This window comes from Melopsittacus undulatus, chromosome 6 (genome assembly GCF_012275295.1).
Source record: "Melopsittacus undulatus isolate bMelUnd1 chromosome 6, bMelUnd1.mat.Z, whole genome shotgun sequence".
In the NCBI taxonomy this organism is placed as follows: Eukaryota; Metazoa; Chordata; class Aves; order Psittaciformes; family Psittaculidae; genus Melopsittacus; species Melopsittacus undulatus.
Genome location: NC_047532.1, coordinates 20,820,068 through 20,843,299, shown reverse-complemented (window position 1 = coordinate 20,843,299; position 23,232 = coordinate 20,820,068). Strand labels below are relative to the sequence as shown.

The 23,232-nt window shown below is 51.7% G+C and overlaps 1 protein-coding gene across 11 annotated transcripts in view; it reads left to right on the top strand.

The window, feature by feature from the left end:
* The window catches only part of SZT2 (SZT2 subunit of KICSTOR complex), a 58,206-nt gene that overhangs the window by 24,780 nt on the left and 10,194 nt on the right, over positions 1-23,232 (top strand). For 5 of the 11 annotated variants that reach the window (XM_031050697.2, XM_031050702.2, XM_031050700.2 and 2 more), the window contains exons 25-63: positions 464-628; positions 1,323-1,527; positions 1,743-1,855; positions 2,313-2,571; positions 3,850-4,015; positions 4,097-4,189; positions 4,373-4,454; positions 4,581-4,862; positions 5,211-5,349; positions 5,597-5,713; positions 5,841-5,904; positions 6,271-6,456; positions 6,527-6,862; positions 7,003-7,192; positions 7,599-7,673; positions 7,889-8,027; positions 8,262-8,382; positions 8,625-8,754; positions 8,868-9,020; positions 9,131-9,233; positions 9,600-9,717; positions 9,948-10,059; positions 10,501-10,619; positions 11,013-11,177; positions 11,750-11,834; positions 15,215-15,403; positions 15,512-15,709; positions 16,050-16,219; positions 16,402-16,568; positions 16,983-17,080; positions 17,971-18,103; positions 18,215-18,342; positions 18,611-18,741; positions 19,217-19,399; positions 19,851-20,121; positions 20,328-20,407; positions 20,646-20,771; positions 22,447-22,652; positions 22,775-22,868. In XM_031050697.2, the coding sequence (XP_030906557.2) occupies positions 464-628; positions 1,323-1,527; positions 1,743-1,855; positions 2,313-2,571; positions 3,850-4,015; positions 4,097-4,189; positions 4,373-4,454; positions 4,581-4,862; positions 5,211-5,349; positions 5,597-5,713; positions 5,841-5,904; positions 6,271-6,456; positions 6,527-6,862; positions 7,003-7,192; positions 7,599-7,673; positions 7,889-8,027; positions 8,262-8,382; positions 8,625-8,754; positions 8,868-9,020; positions 9,131-9,233; positions 9,600-9,717; positions 9,948-10,059; positions 10,501-10,619; positions 11,013-11,177; positions 11,750-11,834; positions 15,215-15,403; positions 15,512-15,709; positions 16,050-16,219; positions 16,402-16,568; positions 16,983-17,080; positions 17,971-18,103; positions 18,215-18,342; positions 18,611-18,741; positions 19,217-19,399; positions 19,851-20,121; positions 20,328-20,407; positions 20,646-20,771; positions 22,447-22,652; positions 22,775-22,868 (5,891 nt within the window). The remainder of the gene's footprint in view (positions 1-463; positions 629-1,322; positions 1,528-1,742; positions 1,856-2,312; positions 2,572-3,849; positions 4,016-4,096; positions 4,190-4,372; positions 4,455-4,580; positions 4,863-5,210; positions 5,350-5,596; positions 5,714-5,840; positions 5,905-6,270; positions 6,457-6,526; positions 6,863-7,002; positions 7,193-7,598; positions 7,674-7,888; positions 8,028-8,261; positions 8,383-8,624; positions 8,755-8,867; positions 9,021-9,130; positions 9,234-9,599; positions 9,718-9,947; positions 10,060-10,500; positions 10,620-11,012; positions 11,178-11,749; positions 11,835-15,214; positions 15,404-15,511; positions 15,710-16,049; positions 16,220-16,401; positions 16,569-16,982; positions 17,081-17,970; positions 18,104-18,214; positions 18,343-18,610; positions 18,742-19,216; positions 19,400-19,850; positions 20,122-20,327; positions 20,408-20,645; positions 20,772-22,446; positions 22,653-22,774; positions 22,869-23,232) is intronic. The other 6 variants (XM_031050703.2, XM_031050706.2, XM_031050699.2 and 3 more) reach the window with 3 other exon arrangements.

Genomic DNA, 23,232 nt, shown 5'->3' with positions numbered 1-23,232 from the left:
GGAAGACAGCAAAAGCAGAATCGGCTCTGGTAGGATGGACAGATTATTGAGCAGCGGAGTCTTTTTGCACTATATGAACAGTAATAGAGTAGTGCCAAGTGCTGCATGCAGTGCTCTTCTCTCCTTGGACATGGTGCTGGCAACATAGCGTTTTCAGGCAGGGGATGTAGCTTTGGGTTGTTTGCTAGCTGCAGCCATTGGGCAATTTTCCCAGTAGGGCTGTTAATGAATAGAGTACAGAGACTGCTCATGGGATGGTCTGGGAGAGTCCCTGCTTCTGGGCACTGGCACTGGCCTGGCTTCCGCTGAGCTGCTGGTGAAGGCTGCTAGGCTTTGCTGGAAGTACTCTCTGGAGCTGCTCATACACATAAAGAGGTAGCAGGGACATTTGCCCTCTTGGGAATGTAGAAGGGTTAAACTGTTCTCACTGGACAGAGAGTGATTTTAGTTTGTTTTCTTCCAGATGTACAGAAGCTGATGGCTTGCGGATTAGACAAACCTCCAAAAGATGAGAGTCAGTCTGGGGAGGACACCCTGGGTCCTGTCTGTGCAGAGCAAGTCAAGGATGAGGCTGAAGAAGGGGATGCTGCAGTGCCATTACCTACCCTCAGCATAACACCAGCCCACGGTACAACTCTCAGAGTAGCACCTTGCTAAAGTATCAGTATCCTTGCTATTCCTGAGCACACTGCTGAACAGATTGAGGTAGGAAGAATAATAGGCTGCTGCAGCCTGTGAGCATCTGCCGTGCAGTCAGCAGTGTCAATCAGGACAAGGGGCACAGTGAAGCCTCAACCAACTTTCATGATATTCGAGGGGAGGGGGGATTAAGGGGTATAATGTGAGCTGAATGTCCATGGCCCAAGGCTGTCTACTTCTGGGCAAGGAGGTTGCAGGTAAATAGAAGCTACTAGGAATAGCAGTAGTGGACTGCACTGGAAAGTCAGTGACTCTTGTATCATGATCCAGACTGGCACTATGAGTAACACATTATCCTAGGGAGGGGGGCACAGGTCTAAAGGTATATGGGATTTGATTGTACAGCCCCTAGTGCAGTCAGCCAGGCCTGCAGTGAGGATGAAGGGTTGTGCTGCTGCAGAAAGTGGTGGTGCCAGTGGTGAACAGTCATGGCTGCACAACTAGAGGATCAGAGTGGCCAAAGGACTGGATTGAGTGGTTGAGTGCTGAGTGAGGAGAATAATCCATGAGGTTTGAGTGTAAAACAAATACCTGCCTGTGGGTGCTGCTGTGAGGGCTGTGACATCTCAACAGGAGCGAGGAGCCCATCAAAAGCCTTTATCTCAGGATTGTTTCTTTTGCAGAAGGGAGTTGTGATCCTGGAGAGCAAGGTGGCTCCTCTCGCAGAGATGTGCATATCTCCTTCTGCCACCAGAACTCGCAGTCTGAGCTAGGTGAATGCCGCCGATTTCGCTGCCCCATTTACATCTACAGCTGCTCTTTGGAGTTGTTAAGAGAGCAGCTTGTCAGCCCACGGGCACATCGTCCTCCTCGGGACATCTTTTTCAGGTAATACCAACCATATTGATTCCAAGACAGCAAACAGGAGCTTCCTTGACATGAGGCTGGCTCTAGCCCTGACTTATTCTCTTGGCTTGGCCTCTCTGCCTAACAGCAGCCATTGCTTTGTGCGTGCCCTACAGCCCTGTTTTACTGGTGTCAGAGCCATTTATAGTGTGAAATACACTTCATGGGAGTTGAAGGCTGTGGTTCCTCTTTTCCAGGTCCCAGTCTCTGGAGCGTCCTCCTGCTACTGCTTGGCTGGACCACAAGCATAAGGAGTTAGTGAGTTACTGCACGCTGCTGCAGGAGCACTCCCACCAGTGCTATGTGAAAGGTGAGGAGCAGTGCAATGGGAGCTGAGGCAGGGTTGGGGCTGGGGTTGGGGCTAGACCCTGGATCTTCTTTTAAGAAAACAATGTCTTGTTTTTGTGATCTTACACTGAGCAAAGGGAGGAGCTGTGGGACTGCTGTCCTACCAGGAGAGATTTAGAGATACGTCTGCACATTCCCTATAGGTCTTGCATAGGCTGTTCCTGGACATGTGGAGTGCTGTGAGGGGATGTCCCTTCTTTGAGCTTTTCCTCTCACCTTCAAGGTCCCTGGGGTACCCTGGTGCAGTACAAGCTCAGGTTAACGTGTAGCATTAGGCATCCTGGCCGAGCCTTCCCTGCTAGCACCTGCACTAACTACAGCTCTGTATTGGGACTTGGTGGAAATCATATGTGGCTATTGCCTGAATTCCATGATGCATCCTTGTGGTGGAGCACTCAAGCTCTGTGTTTGATCTGTAGGGCTGTTCAAGAGCCTTCAGCAGTCTCACAGCATCAGCTCGCAGGACCTACTTACAGCCATGGACTACTGTGAAGAGCTGCTTCAAGAGATTGATATCACTAACTTCCTGCTGACGGTGTGCAGCCATGTCCGCTCATTCCGAGAGAGTCACCAGCATTTCCATACGCACACCAGGACAGCCAGCTTCCAAGTGGGTAGCATAGAGCATGAAGAGGAACAGAGCTCTAGGGAGAGAGGTGTCTTGGTCTCTGAATCAAGGTAGGGGCCCATCTTGGTTTTGCTTCTGTTCTTAGCATTGGGTCCAGGCAGATCTTTCTTCAAGCATCTTCTGCTGCCTGCTAGAAGAAATGTTGTAGGGTAGGGTCTAACAGAGCCACATGTGAGAAATATTTCCAGTGGGATAACCACCTGTTACGATACCCATCAGGATCTTTATAATCTCTGGTGATATCCATCCTTTTGCTTTCTCTTCTAGTCTTAGCTCATTGCTGTCCCATCTGGCTTGAGCTGGAGGCCAGTTTGTCTGCAAGTAACTCTCAGACTTGTTGTTTCTCACACTCATTTGAAGTTGCTATTGCCTCTGGAGAAAATTACAGGCTTGTTATCTTTTTCTAGTGCACAAAGTGGTTTGGGTTTATTATATTAATTGAAACTGGAAAAAAAAGTTACAAGAGAAATATCAAGGCAGAATTGGAATATGCTTGATGCTAAACTTCTGTCCTGTTCCTTAGGGTATTTATAAGGTTTGTATTACCTCTGTAAACTTAAAGAGGGGAAAATATACTCTATAGTATCTTAGTGTAAGTAAATCATTGAGATGAGGCTGTGGTTTTGAACAACATTTAGTGTTTAGAAATTCAGATGCCTTCCTCAAGTGCTACTTTCCCAAAAAAGAAACTGTGGGAACTTTTCTGTGTTTGTAAGATATTATGGATCACCTATCCCAATGCATATTGTGTTATCTGTGCTGAAGGATTTACAGCTTTTGACACATTGCACCCAGATCTGCCATCTGTATTACTAGTTCGAGTACCTGGGAAGTACTTTGACCAACCAACATCCCACTCCCCAAATTGCTTTTTCTGAGTTTCAGGGACTGATTCTGTCATGGAGCTGTTAAATGAGCCTGGGCCTGAGCTTTGACTGTGCTCTGTGCTCCAAGACACTAGGGGTGCTGGCACGGTGGTGTTTGCTGTGACATGCCCTGGACTGGGTGTCAGTAATTCAGATTGCTCCAGGCCTGTCACTGTACTCAGCCACGTGTGTCTCTTTCCCAGGGAGGGTGTGTAGCATACCTGGTAGTGGGATCAGCATGGTTAACCTACTTCTGGCCTGGCTTCAGACAGCCCAAGTGCTTATCTGGGTTACTGGGTAGCAGGAGGGTTTCTGGGGCTGTAGAGGTGGGGGCTGTGTCTTATCATGTTTACACCAGTGAGGTGTGGGGAGCTGTGAGGTGGGATGCAGGCAGGGTAGATAATACATGTAACGACTGTTGTTTTTCAACCTACCTGTCTTACCTGTCCACAAACCTGCCAGTGCGGAAATGGAGGACTACAGCGAGCAGGACTCCCATAACATTGCTAGCCCCACAGAGGAGCCAAAGAGCAGTGTGGGCACCAGCTGCTGCTCAGAGTTTCCCCTCTCGCTACTGGAAATTGGGCAGCCCTGCCAGGCTCACCCTGACCTACATAAAATAATCCAGGTGAGGAATATGGAAGTTCACATTGCTGCTGCAGGAGAGTAGAGTGGAAATTCTGCTTCACAGTTGGGATTTCTCTTTTAGGAAAAATTCCTGGAAATTGGAAGTTTACATTTCAAGCCAGTGCCATCAAATCCTCACTATTTCTTCTATTGCCCACCATCAGCCAAGAAAGAGGTAGGCATGGTATTGCTCTGGTAGGCACCTAGTCCTTGTGAAGGGAAGTAGCTTTGCTTGGTTTCAGATCTGGATTTGGGACTGGCAGACCCATGAGTAGACTGAGCCCCTCAGGGGTCCAATAACAGCCTGCTTCACTGCCTGGCATTGTTGTAATATCTGCCCTTCCTCTCTCCATCTCAGGAAGAGGCACCTCGGGATCAGGCAGACAGAAAAGGCAGTGAGGACATGGAGGGATCAGAGCTAGAATTGGCAGCTGAAGAAGGTAAAAATTGCTGCTTTGTCCTGGAGAAGGAACTGTCTGTATTACCACTGTGGTGATACCTTTCAGAGCTTGGCTGTCTCTGGGGATGTGGGCCTGACTTGCTAACAGGGAAATCTGTATCAACAGGAGCTGTGTCTGGGTGCTGCATTGCCACTGAGAGTGACCCAGAGCTGGAGGTGGAGTACCGTGAGAAGCTGGAGCATGAGTTCCCAGACACGGATTCCTTGTCGGACTCCAACACAGTGAATCAGGATGATGACTCCTTCAGCGTCCTGGGAGGGGATTCGCTCAATGAGCAGGAGTTCCTGGAGCAGGAGATGCCCCCACTTTTTGTGCACCTTACCTGCTCAGTGAAGCTGCGTAGCCAGCACAGCTCCATGCCTGTGCAGTCCCTCCCAACTTGTCTAGGTAAGAGCAAGCCTTGCTGTGAGGCTGAAGGGCAGTAGGGCTTCTGTCAGGTTCCTTTTGGGTGTGCAGGCCTTGGAACAAACATGCTGTGTCCTAAACTGCGGTCTCTCTGGACCAGCCTTTCCTGTATAGAGCCCCTCCAGGTCTCCCAGAACCAGACACAGACTTTTTCAGTGTGTCTTCCACTTGCTGTGGGATTGGTCCTGGAAAGTTGAAAGGATCATGGGGAATGATGGCCTTCTTGAGCCTGTCCAGAGGTGTGGGACAGCCACCTCTTGCTACCAGGCTGTGTGTATGTGTAAGCAGAACTGTTTGTTGCTTGATCTGTGATCTCTGATCTCTCCTCAGGGGAAGTTCTGGGCTGCCTGGAAAGCTGCCAGGGCTTGAGCACCATTGACCTGGGGGACCTCTGTGTGACCCTGGACATCTTCGTGCTGACACTGCCCCTAGAGATAGAAGTTGTGAATGCAGACATTCTTCACAACAGGTAAGTGGAAAGAGTCACTCACTCACCCTCTGCCTGCCCTTCCCAACCAGTCTTGGGTTCTCTTCATGTTCTGAGACTCAGGATTGTCTTTCTCACAGAGCTTGCCACAGCCCTAAGAAAACTAAGATTTTTCACAAGATAGGCTCATCTTGTCTAGAGATCCCTTTTCTGCTCTCTGGAGCTTGTGTCTGTTTATCCTCTCTGGCTCAAAAGCTGGTGCTCAGCCTGCTCTCCCCTCCTGTGACAGATGCACTTCAGAGAGCAGCGTGTCCTTTACACGCTCTCCAGGGCAGCCATCCTCTTTCCGCTCAGATGAGGATATCATGCACAACTTGGAACGGCTCCCATCCACAGGAGATGAAAGGTATGGCATTGCAGATTGCAGGTGAAGCAAGCCTCTCATGGGTTCCTTTTGCTGCCTAGGAGCCCAGCTGTGGTGGCTGCTTGAATGAGAATTACTGGTTGATTTTTTTGTTCCTTCTCTTTCTTAGGCACCCTGCGCTTTCCAACCTCCCTGGAGTGCACAGGCAGGCTATTGAAGCCACTATGAATGAGGTAAGCCACCCTTGCCTACTTTTTGCTTCCAGCTGGAACAGCATGGCTATAGTACACAACTGCTGTTTCACATTTCCTAGCCTGTTCTCAGCTATAACCTCTATCAACTGAACTGACTATCTGACCATGCTGGTATCACACAGGCCATTGGCCTTGTACTCCCAAAAGTGTGGGATTGCCCTGACTAAATTCTTACTGCAGTTGGGATGGGACAGGCAGAGCTATCTTCCAAAGTCCTCTTCTTAGGTACTTTCAGAAGGACATGAGGGATATAAGTAATGAGAGGAGTTGCCCTCAGGTGTTGTGACTTGGATTAGAACTGGGGCAGGTCATGTAGGTCTTGCTCTGCGTCCTTTCTCTGCTCAGATTCGCTGGCTCCTGGACGATGAGATTGTGTCTGCACTACGCCACTCCCAGGTCATCAGCACCTCCATCCTGCACCGGGTGGCCACCCATATCTACAACTCCAAGGGGCGGCCCAGCTGCCACAGTGAGGTGGTGCTACTCCAGTTTGTCTTTGGACCTGAGCACTCTCTGGAGAAGTTCAAGGAGGTAAAGAGAAAGTCCTGAGGCAGCTTCATATACTTAGCTAGCAGGATGCTTATTCTTTGTTGTATTGCAGGAATTCAGAAGAATGGTGGTGCCAGGCTACATGCTTAATGCAGAAGGCAGTGACTACCACTACATCTCCATCAGCCGCCTGCACTCCAGGCAGGCAGCTCCAAACCCTTCAGGGACACCCTCCTTGCAGCAGCCAGCTGGAGGGGGCACCAGAACAACCCTAGGCCAGGCAGGCCAAGAGGGGAGCAGTGAAGCAGAGGCAGAGGGCTCTGAGCTACACCACACAACCTGTGCCCTCGCAGAAGAAGCCCGGAGTCTCTGGGGGTGGCCAGAGAGTGAGACACACATTGTGCCAGACACAGGAAACCCCCCCATAGACAGCCACATGCGGGATGAGGTGAGAGATGCTGAGGTGGTCTGTTGGTGGGAAGGTGTGGGACACTGGTAACAGAAGGTAGAAGGATACAGGAGGATGATGGAACCAGTTTTTTGGTGCCTGTTTTTCTGGTCCTTTTTGCAACCTTGACTTGTGTGCAGGTCCCAGGAGAAGCACTGAGCCTTGAGCAGAGCAGAGCACCTGGCCATGACTCCCTGGAGGAGGCAGCTCCAGAGGCAGCCGTACAGTCACTACCATCCTCATCATCTGAAAAGGGCAACAGCGAGAAATCACCATTGGTGACACCAACTGCAGCAAGCCTGGCTGACTCCGTAACACAGGGCAGGGAAGGTAGGAGCTGCAAATGTGGGCAGGATGTACCTCAGCCGTGGGAACTTTCAAGGGAAGAGCCTGGTTCCATTTGTGGCATACAAAATATGACAGCTATTCCTGTTCTGGTCCCTAAACACCAGAGCTGGTACCCAGCACTGTTGCTGTTTTCCTTGCCAGGGTGTTGGCAGTTCACTGCTTGCCAGTACTCAGGATACTGAGCTGTGCTGCTACACCGGTATCCCTAATGGCATGAAGTTCCTGGTGACTCCAGGAATGGCTGTGAGAGCTCCGTTTCCCAGCACTACCTCCCAGTGGCCAGCACTGCCTGGTTGTCCTGTGGTGTAATTCTTCTCCAGCACATGGGGTATGTGAAGAAGTTTAACAGATGGTTTCCTGATCAGACCCCTCTGCTCTTCTCTTGCAGGCTCCAGTAAGCAGCGTCCCAGCCGTGTGCAGAGCCTGGTGTCAAGCCAGGGCAGCATGGACTCTGACCACCTGGGTGAGTCTGCTGGGATGGGGTGCCTGACAGCATGCACCCAGGCACTGGCAGTGGTACAGTAGTGCAGGTGTATGGGGGGACAGAGTGCCTGGGCTGGGGTGATCTCTGAGCCCTGAGGGTAGGTCTTGTGAGTGGCTCTGATCTGCCAGAGCCTGCCATGCCCAGGGAGGAGGCTGGCTTGCCAAACCTGGGGCTGAAGTGAGGGTATATTGCAGGTTACGATGGTGGAAGCAGTGATTCGGAGTATGAGGAGGCACTAATGAGCGACCAGGAACCCAGGTGTCCCCTCATGCCGGATTTCTGGCTCATCATAAAAATCCAGCAGGACCGAGTAGAGGTCTATTACCACACACGGTAAGGAAGGTCCCCTGTCCAGCCACTGCTTCTCTGTACAAGACCTTATTGCCACTCACTCATCTCTGGACAGGGTCTCCTCCCTGCCCAGTGTGGGTGGGGAGCTGCAGGACTACACTGGTGCTCCATAAGAGGAAAGCTGCCATCTTTCTCCAGTGCATTCCTGTTCCCAGCAAACAGGGACAGGCACTATCCAGGTGCTCTGCTGACTGTTTTCTCCCATTCCCCGTAAAGCAGCCTGAGTGTGGAGACAGCAGCATCAGCAGAGACGGAAGAGGAGCAGCCAGGGGAGTGCCAGAGTCTCAACCAAGTGGTGGTGAAGAAGATCAGTGAAATCTGCAGGGTTGTCAATCAGGTAATAGATCTGCAGAGGGGAGGGACAGAGCTGCCAGTCATGAGGTGGCTTAGATGAGAAAGGACCTCTGGAGGTTGTCTGGTCTGAGCACAGCTCAGGTGGGTCTGGGAGCTACTTCAGCTGATGGAGTCTCAGCTTAGGGGTCACAGGAAAAGAGACTCAGTCTGGCCCTAAGCCCTTCTCCTTGTTACCTTCTGTGGGCTGTGCAAGCAACAGAACCAGTCTTTTTGCACTCTTTGCAGCGCTTGCTGCTGCAGGACCTGCATGACAGTCACATATGCAACTCATTACTGGTGGCAGAAAGTGAGGAGGACATCTGGAAGAGTGAGACACCCTATACTTCATACAGGCAGCGTGTTATGCCCACAGACGGTACGAACACTGCTTTGAGCATCCCTTAGCGGCAGTGTGATTGCCTGCCCATGAGTGACTAAAGATGGTTACTTCCATGCTATGGACCCAACTATATCATATGTTCTTTGTAGATTACTCTGTAGAGGAGAGCTACCAGCCCCGGGACTACCTGGCTGCCACCATGCAGTTCATGCCAGGGCACTTTGCTTGTGATGTTGTGTGGAGCACACTCATCCATGTGCATTCACGCCTCAAGATGGGCCCCAACATGGGGGTCTCACGAGGTGAGTATGGCCCAGTACTCTCATTTTATGTGTCAAGAGTCTGGCTTCTGGCTGGATTGGTGCACCAGAGGAAGGTACATGGGATAGCTAACATCCCACCTTGCCCACAGCTATCCAGGCTCTTCGCTCGGTGCTCAATGCCTTCTCAGTGGTGAACAGGAAGAATATGTTTGTCTACCAAGAACGTGCCACTAAATCTGTTTTCTACCTCCGGTAAGAAGCCAGTGTGACTTGTTGGCCTAGCCTTGCTATATGTGTTATACCAGACTGAGAGCTCCTTGGGGCAGGAAGTGTCTGCCCAGCCTCAGGGACGCTGCTGTGATCCAAGCAGCAAATACCTTATTCCTGATGAGTAAGAGTCACATCAAGACATTCCCCTTCTGCTCTCCCCTTGCCAAGTCTTTATGTGAGAGGGAAAAGGATTTTTTGAAGGGAGCCAGAGAGCAATTTTTCCACAAGCTCCATATCGTAAGGTCTAATACTCAGAAAGTGCACAGGGGAGAGCAGGGAAGGATGTGTAGAGGTATGATGCTGTCATCCTTGTGAATGGAGGCTGACATGTCTTTTTCCTGTATTCAGGCTGACTGAAACTACCTACAGTGGGAAGGTGTGGGAAGCAGAGAGTGTCCTTAGTCCAGCATCTCGCTCGCTGGCACTGACACGCAGCCAGGAGCCCATTTACACTGAGGACCTAATGGTGAGTCTGCTGTTCTCTAAGAGTGGATGTGGGTGCTCTTGGCCACTGGAGTGGAGGAAACTCAGTAGTTCCAGCAACCTGGGTTTCATATGGGACAAAACATATGTTGCAGGGATGTTGAGTGGGGCAGCAGCGGGTGGGTTCTGCTGACCTTGCTGATAGCTCAGGGCAATGACAGATCTTGAATTTACATGGAAACTGTTTCTGTGTGGCTGATTTTGCTTCTCCAGGGTTCTCGTTCATCTCTGGACTCAGCTTCATGCCGTAGTGTGGACTCTGCCCGTCCTGTGGGACAGATAGACAGGCACATCCAGCTGATGGTCCATGGCGTTGCCCCAGCAGGTAAGTGTTACAGCATCTGGCAGCAGAAGGGCTGTGCTGATGTAAGGCAGAGTAGTAGAGCTCTGTTGTCTGTCCTCTTTACTTGAAGAGCAGAGAAGGTATCTCCCTCCTGAGCAAGCTGATCTTCCTTGGTCCAAAGCTGCTTTCCATTGTGTCTGCATGGAATGTGAGGAAAGGATCCATGGCCCACAGTGAAACTTCCTGCAGACAAGGAAGTTGGCTTGTGCCAACTTTCTTTATGCAGAAGTGCATTTGTCTTTACCTGTTGTACCAGTAGTCCTTTATGATCATGAAAGGGTAGAAAAAGATGCCTGAAGAAATTAATTCCCTGTAGGAAGTGAGTGTGAGGGTGGTACACTTGGAAAAGGCAGGAAGGGATGACTGTGGTCATTCTTACTGGATAGGGTGAAAAAGCTTTTTGTCTATCTGCTTACTTGTCAGGGCCTGAGATCACAGATGAGCTGGTGAAGGTGCTGCGCAGACGCCTGGATGAGGCAACTCTGGATATCATCACTGTGATGCTGGTGCGGAACTGCAAGCTGACACCAGCAGATGTGGAGGTACCTCACTGCTCCACTCATCACAGAGCCTATAACACTCTCCTGATTTTTACCTAGTTTAGCCTTTCTTGCACCAGGGCAGGGAAGGCCAAGGTAGTTTATTGTATCCCATTCCCTGCTCCACTGCTTGCTCAGACTAGCATTCACTGAGGCACATGCTGTGTGGGTGCCAAGATAGGTGGGAGATCCTCTTTTCTGGGATTTGCAGCAGGGCCTCCCTGTCGATACCCCTGGAATATCTGCCCACATCTGTCTGAGAGTGCTATCTATGGGCCAGGGTTTTGCAGTATCACACTCTGCTACAGCATAGCCACCTGGCTTGATTTGGATCAGCATTGGAGCCCCAGGGTATCCTGCTGGTCTCACCTGAGTTTGAAACCCTTCTGTCTGCAGTTTATCCAGCCCCCTGGAATGCCACCCACAGAGGTCCTGCACTTTGCGCTGCCGCCCTCTGCCCTGCCTTGGCTCCATGCGGTGGCTTACTACCTGCGCCAGAACCTGCTCATCTTCCTGCACACCCCGAAGTACACAGACAGCAATGTGGAGCACCACTTCAAGGTGAGGAGGGCTGTGAGCCCGGGCAGCAGTCCGCCCAAATTCTACCTGCTGCTGGGGGTGTTTGTTGGGGCAGCTCAACCACCATGTTCCCAGCTCTGCCATGTAGTGTTAGGGAGGAACAAACACCTGAAACCTGGAGGCATTTATCAGGACTGTCAGTAGTTACTGGACAAGCCTTGCTTTCATACAAGCAGTCACTGTGTAAAAAGTAGCAACCACAAAGCTCAGGCCTACAGTCATCTCCTGAGAGGACTGAAGAAGACCCTGTTGCAAGCTGAGCTTGGTTCCTTGCACAACTTCCTCAGATCTAAGGACCAAAACATCACAATTAAGAAAAGTCAGCATAGCCATAGCAAAGATAGAGGGTGAAGCCAGATGTGTAGTATCATGTAACTGTATAGAGCTCTAGGGTCTTACTTCAACCCAACAGTGATGAAGGCTGTGCTGCCAAGTGATTTAAGATCCAGATTGCTTGCTACAGGTCTGGGGATGAGCTCTGCGCACATGTGGGTCTTTGCTTCTGGTTAAGGCAAGTTCTCTAATCTGTCACTATTATTCCTTGCTCTCCTTAGCACTACTTCAACCACAGTGGGAGCATCCCAGACCAGGATCTCTACCTGTACAACAAGCCGGGTGGCCAAGGCACTGGTGGAAAAGGTATGCTTAACTCATTTCTGAAAGAGAGTATGTATAGGGTTGTGTGTTGGGGAGCTGCTTCCAGTGTTGGAGAGCTCTGGGTGACTGAGGAGGGCCAGTGCTGGGGTAGTGTGTTCCTCCAGTGGCTGGGAAGTGGGCAGGGTGTGTGCCTGGGGAACCACACACTCTAGCACATGTGGTGGAGCAAGCTAATGCCTTCCACAGAGCAACTTGCTAAGATTTGCCTGTTGCTGTAGGAAGCAACTCTAGGTTGCAGTACCTGTGGGGCAAAACACAGCGAGGCCTCAGCAGCATGGGGCACAGAGACTCAGTGGGGCTGGAGATGGGAGCAGGGACAGTTGTTTCAGGAGTCTTGCTGCGACGGGGTAGCTGGATGCTGTGTGTAACTGAGCACAGGCAGTGGGGGCAGTGTCCTTGCTCTTTTCTCTGGACTGCTAGAGGAGGGATTGGCTAGGGCCCATTGGGCAGCTGGCTGTCATGTCATGTCATGTTTTGTCCAGGCCATGTGGTCTGACGCCTGGCCATCGTGTGTCTTGTGCCCCTCGTGCACCATCTGAATGTTCTTCTGTTGTGTAGGTACCATGTCGGACCTTGTGCAGCACCTCTTTCCACTCTCCCACTTCCAAGGTAGCACCTGTGGCTCCAAGTATTAATCCAGTTCCCTTGTTCTCTTTCCTGTGCAGCCCCTCTGGTCCCTGCTGTTCTTGTTTTCCTTGTGTTGTGGCTTCAGCTCTGACTCCTCTGTGTGTTTATGTATGTATGTCCATTTAGCTGAGCCTCCTTTTTCTTTTTGGCTGGATAAATGAGCAAACAGAACCTGCTGTCCTGGAATGGCAACTCTGCAGTCCCTAGCTGCTGAGGGTCCGTGTGCTGCCCTGTTAGCTTGCAAGCAGTGAACTCCAAAATCCTGCACCCTTTTTCCCACAGGTCCAAACAGGCCTCTCCTCCCTGAGGAAGACAGGAATCGTGATGTTTCAGCTGCGGTTTCATGCTGCAGGGTGTAGCATCATCACTCTCCCTGTGGCTATGTCCTGGGGTGGGATGTTTCCTTGTATACCATGGGGCTAGAGTGGCTGAGCACAGTTGATGTGTACTTTGTATTGCAGTGAGCCTGGGTCAGAAGGGTCTCAAGAGTCCCTCACAGATGGGAGGTAATAGCTCCTTTGTACCTCACCTCTCCATGGAGTGCAATGGTGACTGTGTAGCCAAACTGCAGTGCATCGGGCAGTAAGGTTCTTGTCAGCTGTTGCAAACTTACCTCTTGCTGTATAGCTCAGGTCTTGAGTTTCTTACCTGTTTCTTACTTGTGATCTAGTGATTACATTTTGGCTTCTCTGCTCCTGTAACAGGTCTGGAAGCCTTGTTCCATGTGGCAGGGAGGTGAGAATTCCTGCTGGTGGGACAGGGGTGCCACCAGCATCACTGTGTCATCCCTGTGAGTGCCACATCATCTCTGCCCCAAGAAACTGAGCCTGTGCAGGGTACTGAGTGCTTGGTACTTGCTTGGAAAACCAGCTCTGTCTCAGGGAGCACCTACAAATGAGGAGTCTGCTCCAGTGGTTGCTGACCTGGCCTGCTTGAAAGCACTGCCATGGGAGCACATGTCCCAGAATGAAGAGGACATGGGACATGGTGGTTAGTTGCTCTTATGTCCTCCCTTCAGATAGACCAAAGCAGAGCAAAGGCACAGGAATGGATGTGTTAGTGAAACGTGCCAGAGAGGGAGAAGGCTGAGGGGTAATTCCTTCAGGAGAAGAGGGGAGTAACTACATCTTGGTCTACAATTAGGACATGAGCATCCACTGTCATTTTGGTGGGCCTGGGGCTGTCAAGCCAGACAAATGAGGAGTGTGTGCCCTTTACTGTTTAAAGAAAGAAAGTCTGCTTGGTAGAGCTCATGTTCATTGCCATGTGGGGTGGATTTGTTGCTCTTGATACCTCTGTATTGGCACACACATCCTGGAGAGTTGCCCTGCTGCAGCCAGAGGCTGTGTGAGGTGGGAGACCCCCTGTCTGAGGCTCCATGCCCTGCTCTGAAGGGGGCTAGGGCTGAGTAAAGACCTGGTCCCCTCTACCTTTGATAGTTACGAAATTATGATCTTTACCATTGTTTGCTGGATAAGCTGTTGTTTTTCTGCCTGTCTGGGGAGAGACATGCTGTAGGCTGTTGCAGAGCACCTCTGACACAAGGCAGCTCCTGTACTTCAGGTGGAGGGGTGTTCATAGACGCCATTTCATTTCCTCTTTGTGAGTGCAAGTGAACTGCCCTCTGACTTCAGTGCCCAACTCTGTACTTTGGGAGCAGCTCTTTCCATCCTGCTGCTCTCCCACTTGTATCTGGCACGTGTGTGGTTGCTGCAGCGTTTATGTTTCATTAGGAATGATGGAGAGCAGGTGGTTGTTTTGCTGATTAGACCTTGGCACAGTCTGCTGGGGCTGGATTTGCCTCAGCACAAGGAGGGCACCATCCTCCGTGCAGGGCTGTGGATCCAGTGAGGTGAAGTTTGATTGCTCTGTGGTAGCAGAGTCCGGTGTCACTCCTGTCCTTGCTGGGATGGAGAGGGACAGAATATGGGCTCAGCAACGCTGTGAAGTTGAGGTTTCTGTCTGTGATTTGGACCCGTCACCCTTTGGCAGTGTTGGCGAGGCTGTGAAGTGAACATCTTGCTGCTGCCCTGCATCTGAACTGTCCCATTGTGAGTGCACAGGGCTCAATGTAGAGAGGCTACCAGCACAGCCTGTATTTTACTCTGCAGCAACTCTAGGCTAGTACTAGGTGTCAGCCTGCTTTATCTCTAGTCCTGCTGGTTGGAGTATACAGGGAAGGCACTGGATCTTGTATGGGTGTACAGTGAGGAGGGTGCTGTGAGTGTGATCTGCAACAGGTGTCATGTGTACAGTCTTCCTCTGCAGGCACTTGAGGTCTTTCGCAGCTTGGAGAGGGCTCCTGCGAAGTATTTGGGCTCTGTACTCTGTCTCTGAAGAGGATAGGGTTGGTGAGCCCCATCCTGGATCTCTCTGCATAAAGGCCCACCTGGGGCAAATGGAGATACTTTCTCCTTGCATATGGGGGTGAGCAACCCCGGAAGCTCCTGCAGGGCAAGGCAAAACCTGCTGTGACTTTGCAGGAGAGAGATTCTTGGAGTGATGGAGACACCCTGTGCCAAACACCACTCTTCTTACCCTGGCTATCCACAGGCACCTTAGCCCCTGCTCCCCTGGCTGCATCCCGTTCTGTGGGCCCTGCCTGCCATGTGGCACTGTGCAACCCAAGTAGTGACATGACAGTATCAGGTGTGGGGTGGCAGGTTGTAGGCAGGACTTGGGGAGCTGTACTTGGTGCTGGGCTGACAGAGACTGTCCGGGGCTCTCCCCTGCAGGAATCGCATGCATCGCCCTGACATTTGTGGATGAGCACGGCAGCCCCACCTTGCTGCCACATGGCGAGAGGCCTGACCCTCTGAAGCTGCCTTCCTTCTCACCTATCGTGGGCCTGCTACAGGACACTGACTTCGAAAGCCTCACAGCTGTCAGCAAGCACCAGCCAGAGACTGGCACCCTGCCTTCAGGTATGGAGTGAAACAGGGTACAAACTGCCAATTCCCTGCTGCCTCCACATCCCCTGAGGATGGGGAAGGTGGGAGTGTGGAGCCATGCAAGACTGCCCTTTCCCACAGAGCCCCGTGTGCTGGTGCGTCTGGATATCTGGGAAAAGGGCAACATCAGCCTGCTGCAGCTGTCGGAGAAGCTGCGCGGGGCCCTGCGCCACGCGCTCTGTGATGCTGTCATGGAGTTCCTTGTGCTGCCAGCCCCGCTCTGCGTGGAGGCTGCCTGTCCCCTGGGTGCTGCTGACCTGGAGGACCTGAGCTCTGCAGGTGAGAGCCCGTCCAGCACAGCCACCTCGAGCTCCTGGCCCACAGGATCTGGGCTGTGCTGGGGGACTCAGGTTTTGGGGGCTGGGAGGGAGGAAGCTGCTCTCTCCTCTGCAAGATGTGCTGTGGGATGTCTCAGAAAAGAAGCATCATGGAAATAAGGGTTGGAAAAGGCATTTGGAGCTCTGTATGCTCTCCAAGACTGAATGCATTTTGCTAGATGTTACTGAGGGCTCTCTCTTCTCTCCAGCCAAGCTCTGGCCAGCCACAGTGGGATACACAGGGACACCAGCACTGTCACAGTGGGAGGTTCTGGAGAGTCTGATTTGCTCTCTCTTCACAGGAGGCTTAAGGAGGACCATGTCAGAGACCAAGGGCCTGGCCCTGGCCACCAGTGGGGCTAGCAGGAGCTGTCCTCCACCCCTGCATTTCACCTCTGCCCCTTCATCCAGCTCTGGGGAGCCAGTGACACCCACAAGCAAGCTGGGACGCCGCAGCTTCTGGGACATGCTGGTAATGTTGCTGAGGGACCAGGGGGCAGCAGGGTCTGTGTATCCTCATGGTGTTAGGCCAGGAGGAATGGAGAGGAAGAATTTAGCTGGGGTTGGGAGACCAGGCTGGTAGCAGGAACTTTGGGATCAAGGTACTACTTAGGTGTGCATGAGCGCAGCATTAACTTAGCCCCTTCTCCCTAGAGCAAGGCAGAGTCCTCAGAGCTGGGCAGCCCCAAGACTACTGATGACATTGTGCTGGAGAGGCCAGAAGAGGCTCGCACGAGGCGGCGGCACAAGACTGAGAGTGTCAAGCAGCACCAGAGCCAGGATCGAGCCACAGCCACAGCAGAACTGGAACAGGCACAGAGGCAAGCACAGCCTACAGGCGAGGCAGCCAGGCTGTTGTTCCCCTCCATCTGCTGTACATCACTCCACAGCTTGACATCCTGCTGGCTCTGTGTGTCTCAACCCTCTGGACCACATCCCCTTTCGTTCTAGTTTCTCCCTTACACAGCCAGTTAGGGGAGCTGCTTTCCACACACAAAGCCTCAATCCTTATTGCTGGAGTGCTGCTGGCAGCACTGCTGTTTCTGCCTGCCAGAGATCTCTTCTTTGCATTGTGGGGCCCTGTGCAGCACCTGACACCCCTGTGGCTACTGACAGAGGGACGTGGCTCAAGGGCTGTAACAGCCCAAAAAGGAGTCTCCCCAGGCTCTGCTCTGGACACTTTTGTACCTTTATCGTTGTCAACTGATGTGGTGTAACTGTGCTTCTCTTCCCAGGCGCCGAGCCTGCCAGTTGGAAGAAGGGGATGTAGGTACCATGCACCCAATCTTCAATCAAACCTGCCAGCAGTGGATGGCGTTCATGAACCATTTGGGTATGTGTCTCAGGCACCAGCTCCTCCAGTTGAGCTGGGAATGGGCCTTTCTATCCAGAGCTCTGAGAGCAAGACCTCATATGGCCTCAAGCCATCTATGTTTATCTCTTGCTGATCTCTAGTTAGCTATGCACCCCATCTCTCCCCAAACCTCACTGGAGTCCAGTTGGTCTCATAGCCAGCATCAGCATTACAAAGCTGTGGCTGGCAGGAGTGCTGGCGTGTGTCTCTGCATCTGAACAAACCCACTAAGGCCTGTAGTAGCATCTGCCATCCTCCAAATCCAGGGCTTGCTGGACTTGGCTGCAGTTGCTTTGGAGAGACCTGGACTCCAACAGCAGCTGGGGTAGGGATTTAGCTCCCAGATGTAGCAGGGAGGGAGGATGTGAGCCTCTGCAACATGCTCTGGGGCTGTGAAGCTGCACGAGAGACCCCAGTCTTGCAGGGAAAGAGAGTAGGAGGAATGCCCTTCATATGGTGGGATTTGGGTCTGTGTATCTGCCCTGTTGCTGCTTTTTGGATACTTCTCACTTCAGTGTTTGTACATCCTCACACCTCCAGCTGGCAATGTGCAGCTGTCCTCCTCCTCCTATGAGGAGTAAGCCAGGGAACAAGGGAGGAATAAAGGGCTGTAGTCAGGGTATGCAGGGAGTTCGGTTCACGTCCCACTTCAGACCAGAGCCTGAAACCAGGGCTTATTTCAGCCTTTGTCTTCTTCTTCATATAAGATCCTTGCTCTCCAGCTCTGCCTGTGCTGGCAAGGCAGGAATTTGGCCTGTTTGGCCAGCAGCATGGAATGGGGCTCCCTCAGTCCTCTCTGCTTCCCAGGTGCACAGGGGTTGGCTCTGGGTCACGTTGGCAGGTTGTCCTACACTACTTCTTGCATGTAGGGTGCCCATCGGTGCAGCAGTGCTCGGTGGAGATTGTGTCCCGTTTCCTCCTGTCCTCCATCCTGGTGGAAGTGGTGAGCCTGGTCACTACCCTGGCAAGTGATACCACTGTCAAGGTGTTTGAGCAGATCTGGTGAGTTACATGGGTCACGGGGTGGTTTGGCACCAGCAAATGCCCATCAGCTGTGCTACCCTCTACTCCATGGCTCTACTTGTCAGCCATCTCTGGTGCTCTTCTCTGCAGCTGCCATGGTGGCTCTGCCTTCCTGCCCTATAAGCCTGGACAGAGTGCCAGCCCTCGCCCTGCAGCCGTTAGGCACTTCATCCTGCTGGGACGCAACTTCCAGCAGTGGCGGTGCAGCACGGAACAGGGTGAGTGCCCAGATGGGGTCCACCAGATGATGTGCTGGGGACTCTTTGAGTGTGAGAGATGTATGAGCAGGGTTCCCCTCCTTGCTGGGACAGGCTGCTTGTGCCTGGGGGTGGGCAGTGGGTTGTCTGTTTTCAGCTCCTGAGACCTTACTCTCAAATGTAACTGCTTATTTCAAAATGAATTGAGCAGTACTGTGCCACATTAATGATGTGGGATGGAAGAGCAGGATGAACTGGTACTGTGGATCATAACTCTACCTTCCTGCAGCTCACAAAGGGCTCCAGCGCTTTGAGGCCATGGAATTCAGTTCAGCAGAGAGAGGCTCTGATCCCAGCCTTGTTGGACGAGATCTGGTGCCGCGGCAAAGATTCCTTTTTATGGAGATCATTGACAAAAAGGTAGCAGTGGTGTCTGTGTGGTGTCTCCTAAAAGGCAGCTTGTTCCAAACTGGCCCAGGGATAGAAAGCAGAGAGGAAGAGTGCCATTACAGGCACTCCAAAGGACCTGTGCAGGATGTTTCTGTGTTCCACATACAGAGCTTGAGGTTCCCTGCAGCACTCAGGAGTGCAGGGAGCAGCAGCCTTTGCTGTTTCTGACTTTAGCTGCTCCACTGTTGGACTGTAATTGCTCTTTCCCTACCCTCAGCAAGGCCCACATCAGGCTGGGCACTTGCACTGAGAGCACAAGTACCACCACACTGCTGTGGCTGTTAACAGTGGGACTCTGAATAAGGTGTTGCCATTCTTCCTGTCCCAGCCTTGTCGCCTGAAAGTGGCTACAAGTGCCATGCAGAGCACCTGAGGTAGCCTGTGTCACTATGCAGGCCCTTTCTGAGTGGATTCTTCAGCCTTCCTCCTCCTCTTCTCTCTCCAGCTGACTCTCTATACCTACAACTGGTCCCCAGACCTGGGGGCCAACCTGAACTGCTCCCTTACTCGCCTGCTGCAGTGGCAGAATGCCCGGTCCCACATTGTGCACTGTCTGATCAGCCAGAAGCTGGGACTTTTCCACCACCACTGCTTCATGGACACGCCATGGCATGAGGACAGCAAGCAGGTAGGGCACCCTGCTGGGCAGGCAGTTCTTTCCTCTTCAGGAGGGACCTTGTCAGTGCAGGGTCTGAGGAAGGTTGTAGGCACTTTTGTGCTTTTGTGTGCTGCTTGGCAAGGCATTCCCAGATGCTCACATGTCCTGACTGTGGCTGTGTCCAGTCAGGCTGTTGCTGTCTGCTCTTGGAGACAGACAGAGGTGGAAAGGGAAGCCAGGTCTTGTGGCTGGCAGCACTTGGTTGTGAGTTAATTATTTAGGGTGGAGAAGTCTGGGGAATGGGCTTCCCTCTGCACAGTGGGGCCATATTGGGCCCAGACCTGCTCTCCTTGGGACTGGTGATGGAGAAGGTTAACAGAGATGTCTGCAGATGGACAAAATTGTGTTTCCTCTGTTCTTATGAGTCCTTGGTCCAAAGCTGGCAGTAAGGAGTCTTTCATGTCTGTGTTTGCTTGCTTAGGAGCCAAATCCTTTCCTGAACTCCACTTTGGAGGTGGATGCACTGATCCGGAGCTCCAGTCCCCCACCTAGCAAGGAGCAAGGCCGGCTGAGCAGCTCTGCCCGCAGCCTGCCATCTCTGCACTTCCATCCTGATGTGGTACCCTTTGATGAAGCTCTGCGGGATGTTACCACCATCAAGAGAATTCCCCATGGGCCTGAGTCGGGACCTTTTGACCCCGTGTCTTGGCATGGGGCCCAGTTCCTGGAAATCAAGAGCATGGAGAGGAAAGGTACAACAAGGGGGCTGTCACAGAGTCTGCCTAATCATCTTGTTCCTGAAAAAGTTGCTCAGAAAGAGCAGAACAAGAGTTCTCAGCTCCTCCTGTCAGGATGCTGTGAAAGAATGGTTTATGGCCTATGTAGGGTGGGATTGAACGGGGGTGGCAGTACTTAGGGCTGTGGCTTGATACTCTTGTGGTTGCTCTCTTTCCTTTAGAACTGGAGAAGCAGATGAAGATTGAAAATCTCTTTGTTACCTGGCAGCAGAGATCAGCACAGTCCAACATGCCTATCAGTGTGAGTGCAGCCCTGGCAAGCAGCAGGCTGGGCCTTCTTACTGTGCACTGGGAACACCAGTTTCCCCATAGCAGAGGGGAGCACTGGGACTCAAGAGCAGGCTCGTATGCTGGGGATGGCATTTAACATCAAGCTCTCTGCTTGAACTTCTGGAGTTGCTGGTGTCTAAGCACCACAGCTTGCTCCCAGGCTTGATGAGGGATGTGTTCTATAGCTGTGTTCTTCTTGTGCTGTGCAGCTGGCAGACCTGGAGACCCTAAAGCAGTCCTCACGCCTGGTTCACTACTGTGCCACCCCCTTACTCTTTGACCCAGCCTTCCGGCAGCAAATCCAAACTGACCAGCAGGGCAAGGTGGAGGGGAAGGTGAGTGTCAGCAAGTGCCGGTGGGGTTGGGCTTTGTCTGCTGGAGCAAAGGATGGCTTTGTAATCTTTTCCCAAGATAGGGCTCCTCTGAACTCACCGGTGTATTACAGGATGAATTTGCACCCTCTAAGATGGAAACTGAGATCCTTAGGTCCTCAAAGCCTTTCTTCAGCAGCCACACTATCGCTGAGGAAGGCTGACTTGCTTTTTCTACCCAGAGAATTCAGGGCTGAGCTTAGCAGAGACATCAGAGAACACAGTCTGGTATTGACCCATTGGGGAAGCAAAACTTCCCCTTATGCAGTCAGCAGCCAGACATGGTAAGCCTTTCCTGGACCCAGCAAATAGCTGGAACAATTGATAGCAAACCAGCTGAATCCTGAGCAGGTTGCAGCCTGACAGACTCTACCTGGTGCAGATCCTGTACTGGCTGTTCACGGTCTCTGTGTGTGTCAGAAGGGAAGAACAGGCTGTTGTAATTAATCACAATGTCAAAAGGATTCTGACAGGGTCTTTAAGCAGAGGTTGCTACAGAAATTGAGTACCTGCAAGTGAAAGGAAAAGTATCATTACAGAATGAAAACTTCACTTTGTTTTTGCAACAGGGCAAAATGAAAATTGGTTATTCAATTTGAAGAGTCTGGCAGCAGGGGTTTCAAGGTTGTGTAGTGGGTTCTGTATCTCCACATCATTTATCGCAGTACATATAAGAAGCCAGGCTTTGCAATGCTGTATGTCTGTTCAGTTAGGTCAGAACAGAAAAAGACTGCAAGAAACTCGAGAGGGACTTGAGTAGCCTGTGAAATGAGAACAATTGTGGGAGCTGGGACCTGGTTACCAGTAAGACAGAGCACAATGGGGAGAGAAATTTGAACTCCTGCTGTATTGTACTCTGACAGCACAGCCTGTACAGAGCAGACAGCTCAGTGGGTTTCTTCAGTTCATGAACAGTTGGATACAAAAAGCAAACCATTTAGAATACAGCAGAAAAGGTGTTAGTATTGTGGGTGATATTGCAATACATTCCTAAAATACTTGGGTTTTAGTGTCTTCATCTGAACAGTAAATGTGAGACTAGACAGACTTGGAGAAGGTCAGACAGTAGCTGCAAGTAAAGACTGCTCCTGGAGTAGGTGAATGAAAGGCCAGATAGGAATATGTAAAAGAGCCACAGATTTGAAGTAGATCAAGAAAAGAAACCTCAGAGATAGCACAAAGACAATGATTATTCAGCACATCAAGAGGAGAACTGGAAATGGTTAAAAGAAAGCACTGTTCCTTTTCAGTGCTACTAAACTACTAGTAAATCCTGAGAAGTCAGCAGAATTCATAAGGGGATTGGAGTCTTACCATGACAGTAAGAGCTGAGGCTCTGTTGAACCTTGCGTGAACCAGCTGTGAGCCATTAACACTTTGTGGAGGCCATTCTGTGTGAGAAGATGTGAATTTTCCCCTTCTGCCAGGGCACCTTTTCCTGCAGTCTGTTGCAGTGCTGTTAGGTCAGTCCATGGCTGGGTATATCTTGGACCTTGTGTTTCGGCATATGCACTAAGGCAGTGTTTGAGTAACCAGCTGTTAGTGCTCTCTTCTCAACCAGGGTACTTGGTGGTGTCCCAGCAAGTGCCACCTCGGGGCCAGTCACCACAGGTCTCCTTAGGAAACTTTTCTCTTCCAGAAACGCCACCGCTCCAATGACTCCACAGCTTCAGGGAGAGACCGCAGCCACAGCTGTGACTCTGCAGAGGCGCTGCCTTGCAAGGTGAAGGAGGAGCCCTGGCTGCAGGAGATGTGCAATGCCTTCCTGCAGCAATACATCCAATACCTGCAGAGCATGGGCTTCATTTTGGTCCAGGTGCGGCCACCCTCGCCCACCACTCGCAGGTCAGTGATGTTCTGGGAAGCCTGTTGTTGGAGAAGGGCCCACACACTGAGCCATGCCCTGGTTTGACACAACAGGAGATGTTGGCTCCCCTGCTCAAGGCTGGTTTTGCTGTCATTTCCAGTAGCACAAGCCGGATCCGAGCTCTGGCAGCAATGGGTGTAGAGGGAAGAGGGTCCTTTTCCTACACAAAGCCAAAAACAGAAGGGAGTCCAAAGGTGAGTATGTGTCTGTTAGAGGGATGGAATGGGATGGAAGTCAGGCTGTGGAGTGGAGCTGTGGTTCTGGTTGGGTTTTGAATCAGTTTCAGGCAGAAGGATGTCAACAGAGATGCCCAGTTCAAAAGAAGTCTGTCTAGACCAGTGCTGTCTTTGGGATGCTGGGTCACATGAGACCTCCTTTCCCTTCTGTGTCCACCTGCAGCTCTCAGAGCCCTCACCTGGGACTGGGTAGAACCAGGAAAGCAACAACGTAGAGGGGGCTCCGAAGCAGAACAGGATGACCTGAGACCAGGACAACTGCCTTTGAGTGTGGTTCTAGAGGTTTACCTATCAGAGAAGCCTCAGCATCTATGGTTAAGGG